This window comes from Hyalella azteca, unplaced genomic scaffold (genome assembly GCF_000764305.2).
Source record: "Hyalella azteca isolate HAZT.00-mixed unplaced genomic scaffold, Hazt_2.0.2 contig17412, whole genome shotgun sequence".
Taxonomy (NCBI): Eukaryota; Metazoa; Arthropoda; class Malacostraca; order Amphipoda; family Hyalellidae; genus Hyalella; species Hyalella azteca.
Window position 1 is genome coordinate 208,196 of NW_025947196.1, and position 19,185 is coordinate 227,380.

The following is a 19,185-nucleotide window of genomic DNA, read 5'->3' on the forward strand; positions in this document are numbered from 1 at the left end:
AATTTTCATTCCAAAATTTATTTGAAATGTTTCATTCCATTAAAGTTAAGTTTCAAAATTCTTCGCGTCTGGTATTTTAACACGAGGAATCCATTAATTTTTATTCCATTTAACCAAGTAGTATGGTTAAATGTTTCCTAAAATGTTCTTGACTCTCGGGAAAGACCAAAAATTCGAAAGAAATTCATACACTTTTATGTACGCAATCAAACAAAGCGCTTTCCTTGATTCATTAGCAAATGAAGTGAAGGAGTCCCCCCCCCTTAGTTTGCATTTTTTCTGCTGTGTACGCCATAATTTATTTTTTCCGATGTTTCTTTCCAGCTAAACGCTAATAACTTAGACTTTTGCACGAGTCTTTTTTTGCTTCAAGACTTTTGATGCATCGGTTTCTATATTGACCTCTTTTGTATACTTTTTTCTAATTCTTCTAGAGTTCTCACTAAGCTAGATTTCCATGCATCGGATGTTTTCTTTTATTTTTCTGCCTCAATGTTTCAAAAACTCTCTTGATATTGGAACTACATTTTCAAATCGAGATTGTTTTCATATAATTTTTACACCTAATATTCATAACATAATTAGCTTACCTAATCCTGACGTAAACTTAATGAAGGTGGCATTCCGCTGAAGCTTCATTGTAATCTTTTTCGCTGAAATTATGAAAACTAATATCAAATAGATGCTGACCTCATGGATATTAATATTATGGAAGAGTAATTGAATCACGAGTTGTATAAGTAACGACGTTATTTTCCTTGATAAAATAAACTCAGCTTCGAAAGTTATCGAATTATTGAGGTGGACGAATTACGAACAAAAAGTATGAAAATCACTAGTCTTGCGAATTTGTGTATTCTTCCATTTTCGTTAGGGAAATATCGTGGCGAAAAATTCCTAGCATAGTCTGGAATGCATCATAAACGCATTTAAGAACTTTAAACAACTTCGATTAGGCACTTTTAACACAATAAAATATTTCATTTCTTTTGCATCCACGACAACAAATCTCCAGTGGCATTTATTTTCTAATGTATCCCGTAAATCAATACTGCTAGAAAACAAACTCCAGTCTCCTGTGAGTTCCCGCTTCCTCTTCACTTCCTCTTCTCTGAGAGCCGACAAGACCATATCGTAATTTCTTCATGGAAAGGACTAAAGGTGTTCACCTTTCCCTGGCAGTCTCCATCTAGGGCAAGAACGACCCAGTGTCCAGGTCATAAATACCCCGAAGTGTGGCGAAATTACCCTATTTGCTGGAAACGCCTTCAGTCGTGCGAATGATGGACTGAAATACGACGTATGCGGCCACTCTCACTGATCACTTCGGCAATCACACAACCCACTGCTGAGGGCAGATCTCCCTACATGATTACACATCGGATTTTTTCTTTTTCAAAATCTCGGCTTAATTTTTTATCTAGAATCATACACGTTCAATGACCAATTTCTTAGAATTTCCTCGAGCAAATACTTTTAGGATTGCATCACCGATTTTTTTATATTAACTTAAGATTAAGTTGTGTACAAGTTCAACTTTGCAAAAATAATCTTATTAAAAGTAGTGAACTTATTAAAAGTAAACTCTGTGTATAAACTGTAAATCGAGTATTTTGCAAGTTCATGACTGACTTATTTAATTTATCAATCATTTTTTTAACATACAATTATTAATTTCATACATTGCGTATGAGCAAAACCAATAAATCTGTTGACCATTCCAACTTCACTCTAATATTCTGAAAACGATTCACCAGCTTCCATCGCGTTAATAATCCACTTTCAAATTAACTCCAGAAATTTCCTGCTGCCTTCCATGACAATCTTCATCACAAATTTCACAAAATCTTCAAGGTATAATTTTCTATAACCTCATTACGAAGCAAATTAAATTGATAATTTTAAAACTCTCCTCACATTTTATCGTAAGCCGCATATAAAAGAGCTTTCATTCGGCCAAGGATAATGAGGCATCAAGTCTGCAATGAGGTTATCAAAGTTAAGAAAGTTCCTCTTAAAGTTTCCACTGTCCTAGACAGGATAAAATTACTTCGCTTTTTCTTCAGCGAAGAAAGAAAATGTAAAAAATGGCCCTTGACGCTTTTCGCAATGGGCGATTTTTCGGGCACTGATGGGTTTCTTTCAGCCGTTAAATGAGATTGAGATAGATAACTTGAGTGGTAAAGAATATAACAGAGAGCCAATTATTGCCAGCTTTCACTTTCTAATTTGTTTTCAATTCAACACGTAAATTTGAAGCTCAAACACAACCACAAAAATTTTTTACTGCTCATTTCTAGAAGCGCTGCTTGTATAACGCTTGTATAACTTGCATTCAAGCATATATTCTAGATTTTTATTTGACAACGGAACCCTATGCGTTTCGATTTATTTTCTAATCAACATCTACCTTCATCATTTTCTGCTTCACTTATAAATTATTTTGCCTTTTTAGCGATAACTCGTACATCTGCAACCATTAGTCACTTGCTCCCTTGAAGGAGCTGCGCGGCTTGTCCTAACATCTTTTTCGTCAATATTTAGGAGTTTTTAAATACCGTTGAGCAAATTTCTTCTACACTTCGAACATAGCTGCTAATTGGCATGATTTATTCAATTTTCTATGCAGCAGAAGACTCTTTCTCAGCAGTTCTGCTAGTTAACCTCATCATCTGAGCCGCGTCCCTTCAAAGTCATTGCCCTTCCTCTTCACTTTCTAAAAATTTCCTATCCACTTTCAAGTATTTTCTTTGCCCCTTCTCTATAGCCACTGCTTCTCTGCTTCCGAGCCACTTATCCTCTATACCTTCCCTTCGCCGGCTCTAGAGAGCCGCCTCTTCATTAGCATGCCACACAAAGGCACCATAAATAGTTGCTTTGGACTTTAATTAAGTTTCCACTAAAGATCACACGTTAAATCCTGCAAACTGTGAGCCAGTCCTCAAGATCACGTCGACATACTCAACTAAATTATGCACTAGACACACACTGTGAATTTACAGTGGAAAGTTACTTTAAACATCCACTATAAAGTTTGTGTTAGTCTCCACCAGATATTAGCTTCGAACCTTCGATGTATAGTAACTTAATATGGCCTAAAGGACCCTTTAAAACATCGCTTGAGAATCACTTCAAGATTATTTTTTAGCTCACTTCAATTTTTTTTCTAGATAGACTTCCCACGTCTTCTCCAGGATTTCTCATAATATTAAATTAAAAGACCACTCGAACGCTTGAAAAACAAATAAACTTGGAATTTAAACGCAATAAATATACCACAGAAATGATCATAACTTTATAAATAAGTCCACCTACAGTGAAATGGTACATTTCTGGAGCATTTTCTTTTACAGACTTATCCGACTGGAAGCCCATGTTATTCTCTACAGAAAATTTCCTTCCAGTCAAGCAATATAAATTCTCTTATTCATAGCCATCTATATTATATATTCTATTCGATCAGAAGAACAGTTTTATACATTTTTTTTTTTGAACAATCTTATCAGATATTTATTTTTCATTTACCTTGACATCATTGAGTTTCAAAATTTCGAAAAATTTACTGACTATTTGCCATAAAAATTACATGTATTTTCCAGCATTTTCCTAGAATTTCAAAATAAGTTTCAATAATTGTGCTGAACCTTTTGATTATTCCAAATTCTTCGTCTGATCTTACCCGCAATTTCGGCATTAATATTTTTTAATTAATTTACCACATTGTGGTGAAATGTTTTCTGGAGCTTATTTCTATTATTATTCTATTTCATCAAAAATGAGGCTTATTAAGAGTTTCCTGAAAATGTTGGTGCAGAGCAACAATGAGTTGTATTTTACTTTTGAATTCTCTTAATTACCGAGGACCGAAGTCCGGCGAACTCTTTCATAACTTTTCTAAGGATGGAAAATCGGAACTCCCGAACTTGCCGCGACCAGTTCATCGGTCATAGAAAATTCTCTAGGATTTCAACGTTTGAGGTTTCCACTCCGAACTTAAAATAGCTCAAGAGAATTTCTGATCAAAATCAATGAATGAGAGTTAGTGTGAGTTTGGGCCGAGTAGAAATTTTCGGGATTCCAAGGTATTCCTGGTGAAAAAAAAATCACATAACACTTTCTACATAGAATTTATTCTGCCGAATTATTCTGACGATATATTGCCCTGAGACATTTCTTTCGCATTTGTGAAATAACAGAAATCGGCCAGTGTCGCTAAATTTTAATTGCCTTTATTCAGTTCAGTTCCGTCAAGTTCCGTGCTATAATGGGAATAAACATATTAAGTGAATAAGTAAAATTTGTGAAGCACTGATATCTTTTTCCGCACCATGTCACTTGCATCAGCACTATGAAAGAAATATTAAGATAGCAGGAAATCTTCATTAAATATCGCTCAAATACGCGAAATTTTAAAGATTTCACATTTTATTCGACATAGATTAATCAATGGCAAATAGACAGCGATGCTTGAAAATTCGCTAATAAATCAATATAATATATATTAAGAATAAAGCATATAATCTGGAACTAGATGCTACATGATGCTCTCTATGTAACATTAATTCTAAATATTAAATGCCAATTCTGAAAGTAATCCTGATTATGTTTGTTATTAATTGACCAAAAATAATCGTAAAGATGCAAGTAATTCTAGAAAAAATGCAAAGGTGAAAGGTGCACGGCAATGGCTTCTTATCTCCCCTGCAAGGCCTGGACAAAAAACGACCTCTTGAGGCACTTTTTAAGAGGCAAGCAGCGTGATTGCGTGGGACTTGAGAGTGGCGGGCAAGGCCTTGTGTTATTTGTGTCAATTTAGACGAGATATATAATATACGGACAAAAAATTACCTTAAGGGTGACATTTGTGTAGACATTTTATAACATTCAAGTGGTCTGACTATACATCTAATTGTTAATTGCTTCATAATTGCTAATTTAAGTGGTGTAACTATAGGTATATCGTTATATGAGGAGGCCCACTTTTCACGTAAAACTATAACTGAAATGCAAAAGTATAGTTATACGTAAAACTATAACTGAAATGTAAGAGTATAGTTGCGTAAAACTATAACTGAAATGTAAGAGTATAGTTACGTGAACATAATTTGTTGAAAATGTGACCCACGTGGACACGCAAGGCTTCCAATGAGATGTACTATTGTACGCGAGGTAATGTACACCTCACTAGTACACCTCACTAACATACATTCTTTAGAAACTATACATTTTTAAGGAAAACAAACGTCGTTGTGCTCTTTTTAATGTATCATATTTTAGAAGCAAATTACGTTTTGTACACAGCAAGTTTGGATAAGAAAATCTATGCATTTAGTGCATTTATAAAGCTCTAAATTGTAATATTTTGAACCAACTTAGTGCAGTGGAATCACAGTTTAATATCCTAAAGATGATTAAGATAAGAAACTGAAAAAGTATACGTCTGAATTTATTTCATAAAGCAATGGTTGGCGGAAGAAATTATTCAGGTTAGTTTTTTCAGTCTACCACTTAATTAACGAATTAATTAACGAATACAAGAGCAGTGAATGTTCATTCAAGTGGTGAATATTAATGACTACTGAAATTTACAAATTCTGACAATAAATAAACACAAGACTGAATTAGTATTTCAAACTCACACAAAAACAACGGAAAAAATACCGTAACTTTCATTAATGCGTTTGAAGGGAAAAGATTTACAATTTAATCCTTAAATTTATAAGAACAAAGCCCTAAAAATTCATCACTTATGATATAATCTCCCCTGGTTTCTATCATGCGTCGCATTGCAGATGCAACAGCTTCACCTGCAGTGAATCCTGCTAGCTTCCTCGAATTAAATCAAAGTCATTTGGTGGCGGAAGAGCTAATTAATTATTTTTCCTAGCCAACATTTTAGCCCGGATTCGAATGGATTTGATAAGAAGTAGGTTGGGCATCAGCTGCTCGACACAATAGTTCATTAGGGTTATCTTAATGAGCAGGCACTGCTGCCTCCCCTTCGATCCTTTACTAAATATTGGACGACAGCATGGAAGACGTGTTGGCTGGGTAAATGGTGTTGGAGTCAAGCCATTGAGCTGTAATGATAACATTTCAAAATTTTTATTTTCAATTCAAACTAAGATCAAGAATTAACAAGCAAATATCGAGAATAATACGAAAAAATGGTGTTGAAAATGGTAAATTTTCAGCAATTGTTCAGCAGAGAAATTAAATCAAGCTTTTGATTATTTAATTTGCTACAATTAATTATAATGCGAGATAAATATCCAACATACTAGTAATATTTTTCACCTCGATTTTCGGTTGTCACTGCCTTTTGCAAGTTCTTAATCAGCTCGAAATAAAGTATTCTATACTAAAATTTAAACCAAAATTAAGCAGAAAGGGAGACAGAAAAGAACATTTCAATCAAATTCAATTAAAATTTTATTAATATTTAAGTCTGGAATCGACCCAAAAATCTGATAAAAAACTATCTATTCAGAAAGCAGAAATAGGAGCAATAAAAGTTTTCGCAGTGAATAAATCAAGTTTTACACAATTCTCGACTAACGAATCAATGGCGCACAGAATGAAGGCTAATGAACAGAGCGTCGCATTCAAAGAAAATCCTTTCATGTTCATTAATCTTTTACTTTCATTGTTCCAAATGCTAATAAATGATACAGATGTTTTCAAACGTCAGGAACTCTCGGTCAGTTTGTTGGATAGTCTACTTCTTTGTGGAGATATATTGCAGAAAACTTTTTGATGACGAGCTGAATGCCGTTCGAATTGAAAAAATGTTAGAAAAATGATTAATGCAGCAATTGAAGTGTGTTATGATGACCTATTGGGGTGAATCAACTGCTTAACCAGAACTGAACGCACTTTTATTACCCGTTTGCTTTTTGTGGGTCACCATGTCCAAGCCTTGACTCAATCGTACGAGACACATTCGAAAAATTCGAAAAGTTCGACAAAAAACCTAAAGAAAAAATATGAGATGCCATTAAATCATCACCAAAATAAATAGTCACTTCAATTACAAAATTTCGTTTCGAAAATTCCAATTTCAAAATAGATCAAGTAATTATAATCATCAGTTATTTTTACAATTTAAATCCATGAGTGGAAACGTGCTCGACAAAATATTAGCGTCCTCGAATTATAAACACAACACATTTATCTATGTGCAGCAATCTCTCTTTATCCAGGATTAAATCTCGCTTTATCCAGGATTAAAAACAACCTCACAAATTACTCTGATGTCCCCGGCCAGAGATGAACTCATTCAGCCTCCCGACAACACAATAATAATAATCATTTTAAAAAAGGCGCATATGAGGTACGAATGACATTTAGAAAAAAAAAGACAACTTTGACCTTTTTAAAAATATATAGCCCTGTATAAATTCCGGTAATAGAGATACAGTCACACATTGTACCTGCAGCAAACTAGTATTTACTATATAACTCATTTGTCATTTCCCAATATTTTAATGACTTCCTCTAAAATAACTTGCGGAATAATTTAGTAAATTTCAATATCCAAGCTGCAAACCTTAGCATTTCAACTTTTCAAGTATTCAACAGGGTTCAGCTAAATACACAGAATTTATGAAATAAAAATGCGTACAATCATTTGAATCCTTCCCCAAGTATATAATCGTTTCGAAAAGGCAAATCGAGTTCATCATCTCTTCAGATGTCGCAGTTAAGAGATAATTTCGTATCCTGCTCCTGAGTCCTGTCGAGCCTGCCATGAAGAATGACTTCAGTTCCTTACTAAGGTTCGCTCGATGAACCATTGTAGTCAACCTCTTGCGAACTATTCATTAATGTACACCGAATGCCTTCCTCTTTCTTCTTCAATTGTATCTTGTGAAAAAACTCTAAATTAATCGTCTTGCTTTTAATTCTACAAAGAAATTTGTGCACATCAATCAACCTTGCAAAATTTGTTAGAATGTTTAACTAACTTCCTCATTTGTCCTTCTTCTCATTTCATGAAATCCTTTCAACATTTCTCTCTCCTCCCCTCGGCAAATAAATTTATTATTTACCCAAACGGTATTTTTTCAAGCAATAATTAATCCTATTTTCGTAGCATTATTATCTTATTCCATATATATTTCAGACGTCCATCTGCATGACGGAACAAACTGCGGGCTTTACGCGGTGTTTTTCGACGTTCTTCATTCGGTGGCACTCGTGTGGCTGGAGCACAAACACAGCTGTGCCTAATCTGCCACATTAGTCCGGTTACGGGTCATGATTAAACTGAATTGAGCCTCTGATTAACAATTAGTAGCGAACTCAAAAACATTTTGCCGCCAGGCTACATGCTTTGTGGTTACGAGACCAAAGCAGCGCTTACTCTGAGCATCAGGGCTATGAGGGCTGGCAAACTGCTCACTAAACAGACTCAATGAGCTTAACTCAGAGAGAGACTTCCTTTATTTTTGTTATCAAACGCAGGCGTACAGGCAGGTAATTCCATTTCTAACATAAATTGTTAGTGCTTTAGTTCTTGCGAGAAAGTAATAATAAATAATCTATAAATCATCGAGCTTTTCAAATCCTTGTCACCATTTCTTTATGAATTCTATTGTACAATTGTTTTCGTACAATGTTTGTAAGTTTTCTCGAATAGTTTATATGTATATGTATCCGTTCATTGCCGATTGGATTTTATTCAAATTTGCAGGGAGTACCGAGGACGATTGCGTATGAATGAAAAAGAAGTCAGGTATATTTTTATCATTGTCTCAGCATATTGGCATTAATCGTGAGATCTCTTTTATAGTACTAGAAATTAAAAAAAAATTAAGAACAAAAACCAAATCTATTTCACTTTGACGGTTTAGTTTTATTGACAAAAAAGCATTCCAATAAAAAAGCTTGGGAATGTAACACATTGATTCGAAATTGAGGTATGAAGGTACCCTCATATGATAACGGCAATACTTACTGATAGTCTACCAGCGACGTACGTACATATGTTCCCTGCCATAAAATCTTAAGTATGCTAAGAAAATCTACATGTATTCTTTCTCCAGCGCCGATTAGGTTAATTAGTCCTTCTAAAACGTGCTTCTTAAATTTTAGTGTAACGACTTAAGCATTAAAACCTCAATAATTCTTACTCCCCATCGGTCATCTTAGTTACACTATTAAGGAAGATAAGGATCAACATCACAAAGAAACTAATTGTGCGCCACTCAAATCTTTATTTTTTTCCAACATTACCTTTTCTGGGAAGCAAACCATAATAAATTCTTTGGCTTAGGCTGAAATCGTAGATTTTAATCGGCAGATGTAAATTCGAGGTTTTGGGAGTACAGGACGTATTTATATAATGTAGCATAACAATTGAAATATGATGTAACGTTAAATTCATTGAGAGATCCGCTCAATTTAGAGATATTGTGTTAGATTTCAATTGGAATTTTAATGCACGGGGAATATAATAATACAAATACCATCCAATAATCTAAGATTATTCATTCAAGCCTAGCCAAGTTTACCAGCCTTTATTTTATTAATTGTTGGTTTTGACGGAAAATAAGATCGTTAAAAAATAAGTATGAAGTGAACACAACCACTCGAAAGGTGAAAGCAATTATTTTAACTCTAAATAAATAGAATATAAATATTTTAATTGGGATAGCAATGAAAATTTTCAGCTTACTCATTATAGAACAAAACGTGATAATAACGTTTAGAAAATGAGCTTCATTAGAAATTTTTCTTTTCGTATACGATGAAATTTGGGTGCAAAACTCGGGAATGAAATTTCAACATAAAGATGAACAACACAGAAATACCGAAACACTTTACAGAATAAACATGAAATTTTGTTCATATATTCCTGATAACAATCTAATTTTTCTTTGGGGGAGGGTATTTTTAGGATATGTTTAATTTAAATGACCTGTTTCTTTAATACTGGCCATCTTAATTCTAATTAGAATTCTTTTATTTTACGCAAAGTTCATTCATCCGGGAAAACACATTTTCCTTAACAGTCCCGGTTGCTATTCAGTGTTATGCTTCTTCAAAGTCCTGATCACAATTTCTCCCGGGAAAACGCCTTCTCCATCATCTCCTCGCTTGCGCCTGACTACAATTTCTCCAGGGAAAACGCCTTCTCCATCATCGACTTCCCGCTTGCGCCTGACTACAATTTCTCCAGGGAAAACGCCTTCTCCATCATCGACTTCCCGCTTGCGCCTGACTACAATTTCTCCAGGGAAAACGCCTTCTCCATCATCGACTTCTCGCTTGCGCCTGACTACAATTTCTCCCGGGAAAACACCTTCTCCATCATCGACTTCCCGCTTGCGCCTGACTACAATTTCTCCCGGGAAGACGCCTTCCCCCTGGTCGCCTTCTTGCCTGCGCCTGACTTCTATTTCTCCAGGAAAAACGCCTTCTCCACCATCGCCTTCACCTTCTTCACCGTTGGTCCGCACGCCTTCTCCACCAAAGTTTTTCACAGCGGCCTTCAGTTCTTCTATTTTCATGCCTCCAATCCTGTTTTTGTCCCTCGAAGTGGGAACCTGTGAAGCAAAATGACAGATAACCCGTTTTGAAGTATGACGAGGTTTTGGTTTCTTTTTTCATTGATAAGTTATAAATATTATCATCTATCTCATTAGCTCTTCTACATTTTTCAAATGTTCATGTTCAACATTAATCGAATTTAGCAGTTAAGACACCGCAAAGTTTTCCTCCGATGTGAAAATTTTGATGAATAAAAATCTATTCATTTTCGGGTTGGAGTACAAAGACAAAATAAGATGGTTTAGTTTATTGTAGTTTATTGATATTGATATTAAAATGTAGGGGGCACTGGGATATTCTGGTTCTCAGAAATAAATCTACCTATACATGTACAAGTGATGTTGGTAACGTGAATTAATTCATTGATATATGAGCATCAAATCTTAACTCAATATTCAATCATTTCCCGTTCTAATTATTTTGAATAAATTTCATGTCATTCATCATATTTCTTGTATATTATATTCTTGTGAATTTAGCTCTGAATTATTTGCGTTCGAATTTCAATAGAGTTTTTTATTTACCACAATTATTCTTTATTTATTATCTGCGTATTTTATATGTTATCAAAGTTGTTTACATTTGCAAATAAATGCAATAAATGCCTGTAAATTAAAGAGTAATTGGGAAATATCAAAAGGACACGCCACCGTGTCAGTTCACTCTCCTGTGATTGGCTGACGTTAACAGCGTTCAGAAGAGATGAATGACGTCACGATTAGCGTTAAACCGACTCACAAAATGGCCACTAGCATACGTGTACTAGATGTGCAATGTAATCTTTCATTTTATTGCAGCATATTTTGTTGTAATCGGTGCAGTCAATTATTATATTATTTCCAATTCTAATCCAAATGAAAAAATGTTCAAACTTAATTAACGTTAAAATATGTATCCTTTTTTCTCTGCTAGTTAAGTTTAAAAATGAATAATTTTGTAATTTAGTTTTCTCTCCAACTTTTGCTATCGATATTAAACTTGAAAATAAAATAAACCCATTTATTAATTCCAAACTACGATTGAACGATTCATTTGCATTTAATTGAAAAGAAAACGATGACTGTACGTCAATCATAATAAACATATCGATATAATTTCTCTTCAGTCATCATGTTTAGGTTCAGTTTAGGTTATGTTATGAAAAGTTAACTAGAGAAAGATATCTGAAATTAAATTTGTTCGCCCTAGGATAAGTGGAATATTCATTTAAAAAGTCTTCACAGTATTTTTCTATATGTTCAGATTTGCGGTAGCCATTTTCATTCGAACAATGATTAATAAACGAAGCTAAATAAACTTGAACTTTATTTTTATATATATAGCTAAAAGCAGAAACTGGATATTAGGAAGAAAATCTTTACTGCCTTTATTATTAGTAATTTACTGTCTCAGAATATACAATTTATATTCGCCCCGGTACTGGGAGTAAAATAATGTCTGGACGTTACATCGCTCTACTCCTTTGCTTGCTTGCGATGGCAGCCGCAGAAATAAAGGACAAGAAGGTAAGGAGATTCTTCCTTCAGGGCAAGTGCAGCATAGTTCAAGGATCCTGTTCAAGTGTTAGGGTTTGTGTGAATCTTGGATTCATTGTATTTTTTTATTCCTACAACTAATGTGGATTCGTGCTATTTGTATACCTAATTGTGTATACACAAGTGCGATCGATGACCAGAGAATTCGTTGATTTTTTTATCAATGAGTGGAAATCCTGCCATCTAATATTAGTATTTAATTGTGTATGTGTATTAATTTGTGCTCTCTTCTACAGAACATGTGTTAATATATGTTGTACAAGGTTATTTTTTCAGTTAACTGGCAGTATAAATTTCTGAGAAATTTTTTTCACTTTGTATTTGGGACATCCATAATGAATTACTTAGTTTAAGAGTTATTCTTGCTGTAAATGAAGCTCGAACATTGAAGTTTTACACGGCACGCATTCAAAAGTAGAAAGTTACATTGCTCCTGATTCAGCATTTCGTAATTTCGCTCATTCTTTTAAATTACACACACAAAAAGCTCAGATTCGGCTCACTTTTCACACCAATAAATTACATTGCTCTTTACTTTGTATCGTTGATTAAACCTAGGCACATTGAAAGAATATATGCTATACTCTCATATACCCGAATGTTGTTCATAAACAAAATCCTGTGACAATGTTATTCTCCATGGAGGCGCAAATCTTTTTTATTACTCGAATCACTAGGAGAAAATTAAATAACAACGTAACTACATTAAAAAATGTCCGAAAGTCACTGTAATATGTCCCATGCCTTAAAAAATTGTTATACGTACATGCCAAATGCACAAGGTCAGAAGCACGACTTTTAACTGAATTTTTCTTCTATATTCCAGAGAGTTAAAAAGTTCAGCTTGGCATCAGCGCGGAAAGAAGGCTACGAGCTTAGCGATCATGAAATGATCGTCGATGGCTTGATGAACTTACTATACTTGGCTTCAGAAGACCCTAGTGCCCCTGACTACTATGATGAGGCGAAACTTTTGGCGAAATTAAAACTGGTCGATAATCCTCACGTCCCTGATATGCTGAAGGCCATCCGAGGAAATAAGGAACTCCCCGAGAAGGTTAATGGGAAACATAAATTTACAAGAATCAGCTACGCGATGTCAAAGTTCGCCGACCCTTTGGGTTTTGATGCACAAGTTCACGACGAAACGGCAAAACGTCACGAACTTTTTGAAAAAATCGCAGATCGACTCGACCCCGAGTGGCGTAAAAGGTCCAAAGATGGGAGTGACCTTCACCATAAAGAATTGTAGGAAGCGGTGGAGCCAGTGAAACTGACTTCGACCTTAATTAAAGAACTGTGGGAACTGACGGAGTTGGTGAAAGTGGGACCAACTATAAAGAATTGAAGGAAGTGGTGAAGTTTGTGAAACTGGGACCAACTATAAAGTGTTGTTGGAAGCGGTGGAGGAAGAGGAATTGAATCATTTTCAGGATTATTACTCTTCAATATTTAACATACTTAAATACAACTTCGTTAAAATCGTTTCAACTGATCCCGGCTTATGCTTGCCATTCCCCGTGTTTCCTATTATCACATACGATTGATAATTACTTTGCATTTGCAAAACTAATATGCCGGGAGACGGGTTCCTCATTTATTGAATGTACGTAAGGTGTTGCAATGTGAGATAAACTTTTATTCGAAGTGAATTAATTGGAAAGAAAATTTGAACTCGTGCGCATACAAATGCATGATATAGTAGCGAAAAGTTGTTACTCATAGTTTGTTTCGAATGAATTTCAGTAGACTCAGTATATATACGTTATCTATTTAAAATATTGTAATCTCCAGGTAAGCCGTTATGCACAACCTTGCAATAAATACACTTGATTTTAGATAATTAAAGCGTTGTATAACTGTTTTAATAATTTAAATAACAATTTTGTGGAAGTTACTATTAATAGTGGAAGTTATTGTGACATGTAAAAAAATTATTATATAAAATATGGCCTTTGGAACACATAGTTTTATTTACAGAAATGATTAGCATTTGGTAGCCTGTTTATTTCTTAGATTGATAAAATTTAACTTCTTAATTATGACATGAATAATATGTCAATTTTGGGTCAATATTTTCAAAAATAAAATATTATTAGTTTAAACATTTTCACACAAAGGTAATTAATTCCCGTTGAATCATTGTTTGTTTTATTACCCTTAAGAGATAAAAAATCAAGAGGTCAAGCTAATTACATAACGTCAGCCTGTTTTCTCATCTTCCGGTTCAAGTAATTAGTTTTATTTTAGCCGGTGGTAGATTTTCATCTCATTTAATTTTCAAATATACACGCATTGTGTCTTCGATGATTTTGTGTTCATCGTCCCGTTCACTTAATCAGTATTTGGCCGTACTAATTTTTGGTCGTACGAGAGTGTGCAGGCCACTCGATAATCCTACAATAGATTTAAATTTCGCAAAAATAAGTCTTTCAGTATTTCTGCAAATTACGAGTTCCTTAAAAGTTACTACATATCAAGAAGCAAATCAATTTTTCCATTTAAACGTGACTCCATGCAGTTATATATGCAGAATATTTCAACTTATTCCATTTATTCTATGAAAACACGTTCTTTTCTGTTATTGTACAATTTTAATGTCTTGTTATAGTCTGCATAATGCATTTTACAAGATAAATTAAGGAAACAATGTCAAATAAATTTATTTGCTCTTGCCATTTGAAAATCAATTAATGAAACCAAATTAAAATAAATTTATACGCTGCCTACCATCTAAAAAGTTTCATTTAATAGTTAGAATTAGAGTAGCTCGTGGAAATTCGGAAGCAAAAACTGGTATTTTGGTGCGGAATTTTATCGAAGACAGTGACCGAGTGCTATGTCGTGTACGGGTCACTCTAATTGCAAACTTTTGCTGTGCCCTGACCGGGGTGAGGTGCGTTCAAAGTTTGCCTCATTGCGGAAGAGAGGAAAAAAAGAGCTCTGGTACCGTTGAAAAATAAGGAGTCAAAGCACGGCCTGATTAATGAAAATTCTTCTTGCTTGGATTAGGAGTTGTAACGATCGTACTCGAGATAGGAAGTGACATTGAACAAAACAGTTAGTGTTATGTTGTGTCTTTACCTGAATTTGTATATGATAGATCACGTATTTCTTCTGAAAAAATAATATCAGGTTGATTTTATATAAATTTGAGGATAAAAATATACTGATATTGGATTTTGTTATAGAGTTATGCGACACTGCACATTGGAGTTGTAGATTCATATCCTCGACAGATTTTAGATATAATTTTTTTTCCTTGATTCAATTTCAGAATTTTCTTGAGAAAATATTCGAGGTATTTTAAAATAATTTATTCAAATTTTATTTCTCATTTCAAAAATTTTCAGAGTTTTTCCATCAACGAGAAAAAATCATCAAAAAAACACAAATTTAAACTGAGCTCTCTCCATTTGTGGAAGCAAAAAGTCCGGGAAGTCATAACACATGCATGAGAATGAAATTGTTTCAAAACAAAAAATCATGATTGAAAGTTTATTCAGATTGTGGAAAAATGCTTATTGTGTTTCAGGATAAGAAATTTATGTTCACCTGAAACTCGGAAAAAGATTCGATGAACATCAATATTCTATCTAAAAAATTTTAAGTTTCAGCGCAGTATATCACGACACCACAATTCCATCAAAAATCGATTCCCGATACGGGAACTTTTTTCTAAAAACTTAACAGGTGATTGACTCACTTCTTAAGAATCAAATCATGAGAAATAAAAAAATAAATAAAGAGTTGAATTAGAATTTATATTCAGCTATTATTTACTCTTCTATTTAAAAATTCGCTTCCACGTGGCCTAGAATTCTTTCACATCGGAATTATCTAATCAAATATATATAAAATTTTAGGTGGAGAAACCCCAAATTATCTTCGTTCACTTATTCTATAAAGAAAATTTCTATTAAATTTTATATCTATTTCCACGTGGCTTCGAATCCGCTCATACCCGAGTTGAGAAATCTGAAAACAAGAATAGTAAAAAAAATCTTCGTGAGTCAATCTTTTTGTGGTTCAAATAATATTATTTGATAAAATAAATAATAATAACGTACGATCAATTAATATAAATAATCAATTATTAATGTTACAAAATTTTTTAACTGTAAATAATATAACTTGAAAAAAGTAAGCTAAAGAACTTATTCACTTGTTTCATGATATTTGTTAATATTTGCTAGCTAAATCGACGTGGCGTTTATGAAGTTCATTTCTGAAACGTAGAATATCGACCAGATATTCCATGATAATGTGTGGTGAACGAGACCACAGGTGTACGCTGTGTGAGCTGAACACTTGTTTCAGTCCGACTTCTGACTAACGATTCACAGTTCGATACGTGGACTTCGTCATGCGCACTTATTGTACATGAACAAACTAAAATCATTGATGTGAACAAACGAAAATCATTGATGTGAACAAACGAAAATCATTGATGTGAACAAACGAACATCTAGATGTGTATAAGAGACAGATTACCACCACACCAACATGGTTGTTCGTAGTTACCATGCCATCATCACCACCACACCAACATGGTTGTTCGTAGATACCATGCCATCATCACCACCACACCAACATGGTTGTTCGTAGATACCATGCCATCATCACCACCACACCAACATGGTTGTTCGTAGTTACCATGCCATCATCACCACCACACCAACATGGTTGTTCGTAGTTACCATGCCATCATCACCTTCATCACCACCACACTCATGTTAAATTGTAGTCACAACTCTCATAACATCGCCCATAGTCATTCCATGTCACCACACATGTAATGTTCACGATCATTCTACCTGCACGTCACATTCACCACCAGTCACCACAATCATGATTGTTGTGCTGAAGTCTGTACGTCGTATATTGATCGCCATCAATACATCACACCCCACATACCTGACCTTACCTAGTCCATACCACCTCGTAAACCATACATCACAAACAACACACTCTAAACCACTCACACCAAACCACTCAATCCACACCACCGTAAACAAATACCAAACCCCAAATCACTCACCACAAACCACTCACCCCAAACCATCACCACTTACCACTCGGGCTTGCACCATCAGGGCCACCACCACCATCACCATCACCACGATACGTACACCTGAGGCCGCCATTTGTTCACGTGGCAATTGCGTCTGAAAAAAATTAAATTCCGCGTCACAATATGCGGAAATTAGCAAAAAGTTAAAAATTACAATATAATAAAGTTGAATATTTTTACAATATGAGGGAATTAGGTAAAAAATTAACAATTACATTAAAATAAGGTTGAATATTTTTACAGTATTAATAGAATTTAAAGAATTTTTTAGGCTTCAAATAGCCAAGATAAGAGCATAAGTTAAGAGTTTGACAATAAAATTAATTATTTTTTAATTTTAAAAATTGATGAAACCATGTGATGAAACAGATCATTTAAAATTGTCTGTACATAAACTATATAAATTAAAAGACGATGATTTATTTTGAGGCGAATTCTAACAAATTTAGTAAGTAATGAATCTTCGCAATAAATACAATTTTTATCACATTATTACCAGTTTTGAATAACAACATAAAATACTGTGAATAAATTAGGCTCAATCTATTTATTACATATATTAAGTTATTCATCTAGATAGATACCGTAAACTAAATAAATAATTTGGGGATCATGGCGACCAGCATTTAAATTAAGTTCATTATTACCTACGTCATGATCTCTGGTTTGAATTTATATGCACAATATCCTGTACTTCTTTTCAAATGAAAGATCACTTGCGTTAAGGCAATCCAGTAGAAATTTAACCATTTAGCATCATCATTAATTATTCATCCATTTTACGACACAAAAATACGTTCAGGAGCTCATTTTTTAAATATAAATCGCCTAGATCTACCAGCTCACCTTAAGGATTTAATTTTCCGACAATTTGATTAATTGTAAGTAAAGATGTTGTAGAAACCGAGAATTCACGATCACCGAGGATTAGTCTGATGAAACAATTAGCACACACCAAGACTCTGTATCAACGACCTGCAAGTTTAGAAGAATAGTATCAAAAGATATGGTTTTTCAATTATGGTTTAAATCTGAACTGCATTGGCGTATTTGCTAGAATGGTAGAGATAAACGCTAAAGATGCTTTCACACACTAGGACTCTTTCAACGATCTGCAAGAGTTTTAAGGAAGGAAAGTAAGAATATTGCCCTTTATTAACACTTTAAGCACAATCCTGAAAAATTATAAGCATGAAAACAAAGGATATTGCAATAAACTTCTAAATCTAAATAGACTCTCAATCTAAATCTTGACATTAGCGCCCAGCAAAGTTCAAATGCACGCTCTCTCTCTCTCTCGCTGTCCTCCACCACTACACTTGTGAACTGTTCCGCCGCACCTACCGCGTCTCTCTTCCTCTTACTCATGCATCAGTCCAGCATTCGTGGGATAGAGCATGTTACCCATTAATTTATTATCTATTGCATCAGGCTTATATTTCGAATTTGGCATATTAGCGTTTCAGTTATTTGTTACATGATGGTTATTAGTACAATTCTCCGTTATTAGTATATTTCCGATACCGAACTTTTTCATTCTGATTTGCATACCATTGCAAAATAATTTTAATACGTTAAAATATGCAATATTGGTATTTAGAATAATTATTCATTTAAACAATGTATTCTGACGACGTACAATATCCAGTACGAAAATTCAATGAATGAATCGGTACTTTCTAACTCTCAATATCAAGCCAATTATCCATGAAGCTGTCGTCGAGTTGCGTTGACTTCACTCGCTAGTCAAATATTCATCGTAGAGACTTTGATGTGTTGAGGCTGATCCAGACCAGTCTTTTTGTTAAAATACCATCATTTCTTCATCATTGAAGTTATATCACTGTAAGTACATCTCTAGTTTAGAAGTTATATCACTGTAAGTACATCTCTAGTTTAGATTTAGCGTGAATTTTTCGTCCTCGAAAAGATATTATCCGCAAATTGAGAATTTTATACGCATTTAATCCAGACTCAATCATTCAGTCATGACACTGAATAGGTTTTACAAGTAACAGACAA

General features: G+C 34.2%; 2 protein-coding genes across 2 annotated transcripts; one reads left to right on the plus strand and one right to left on the minus strand.

Moving 5' to 3' along the window:
- Nucleotides 1-9,204: 9,204 nt before the first annotated feature.
- On the minus strand, nucleotides 9,205-18,161 carry LOC108677866. The gene is made up of 3 exons (XM_018166169.2): nucleotides 18,010-18,161; nucleotides 17,165-17,257; nucleotides 9,205-10,550 (listed from the first exon to the last, which is right to left on the minus strand). The coding sequence occupies exons 2-3, from the start codon at nucleotides 17,234-17,236 to the stop codon at nucleotides 10,026-10,028; spliced, it is 597 nt and encodes a 198-aa protein (XP_018021658.1). The 5' UTR covers nucleotides 17,237-17,257; nucleotides 18,010-18,161; the 3' UTR covers nucleotides 9,205-10,025.
- On the plus strand, nucleotides 11,797-14,231 carry LOC108677867. The gene is made up of 2 exons (XM_018166170.1): nucleotides 11,797-12,059; nucleotides 12,916-14,231. Exons 1-2 carry the CDS (start codon nucleotides 11,988-11,990, stop codon nucleotides 13,339-13,341), a joined length of 498 nt encoding a protein of 165 aa, XP_018021659.1. The 5' UTR covers nucleotides 11,797-11,987; the 3' UTR covers nucleotides 13,342-14,231.
- Nucleotides 18,162-19,185: the final 1,024 nt, after the last annotated feature.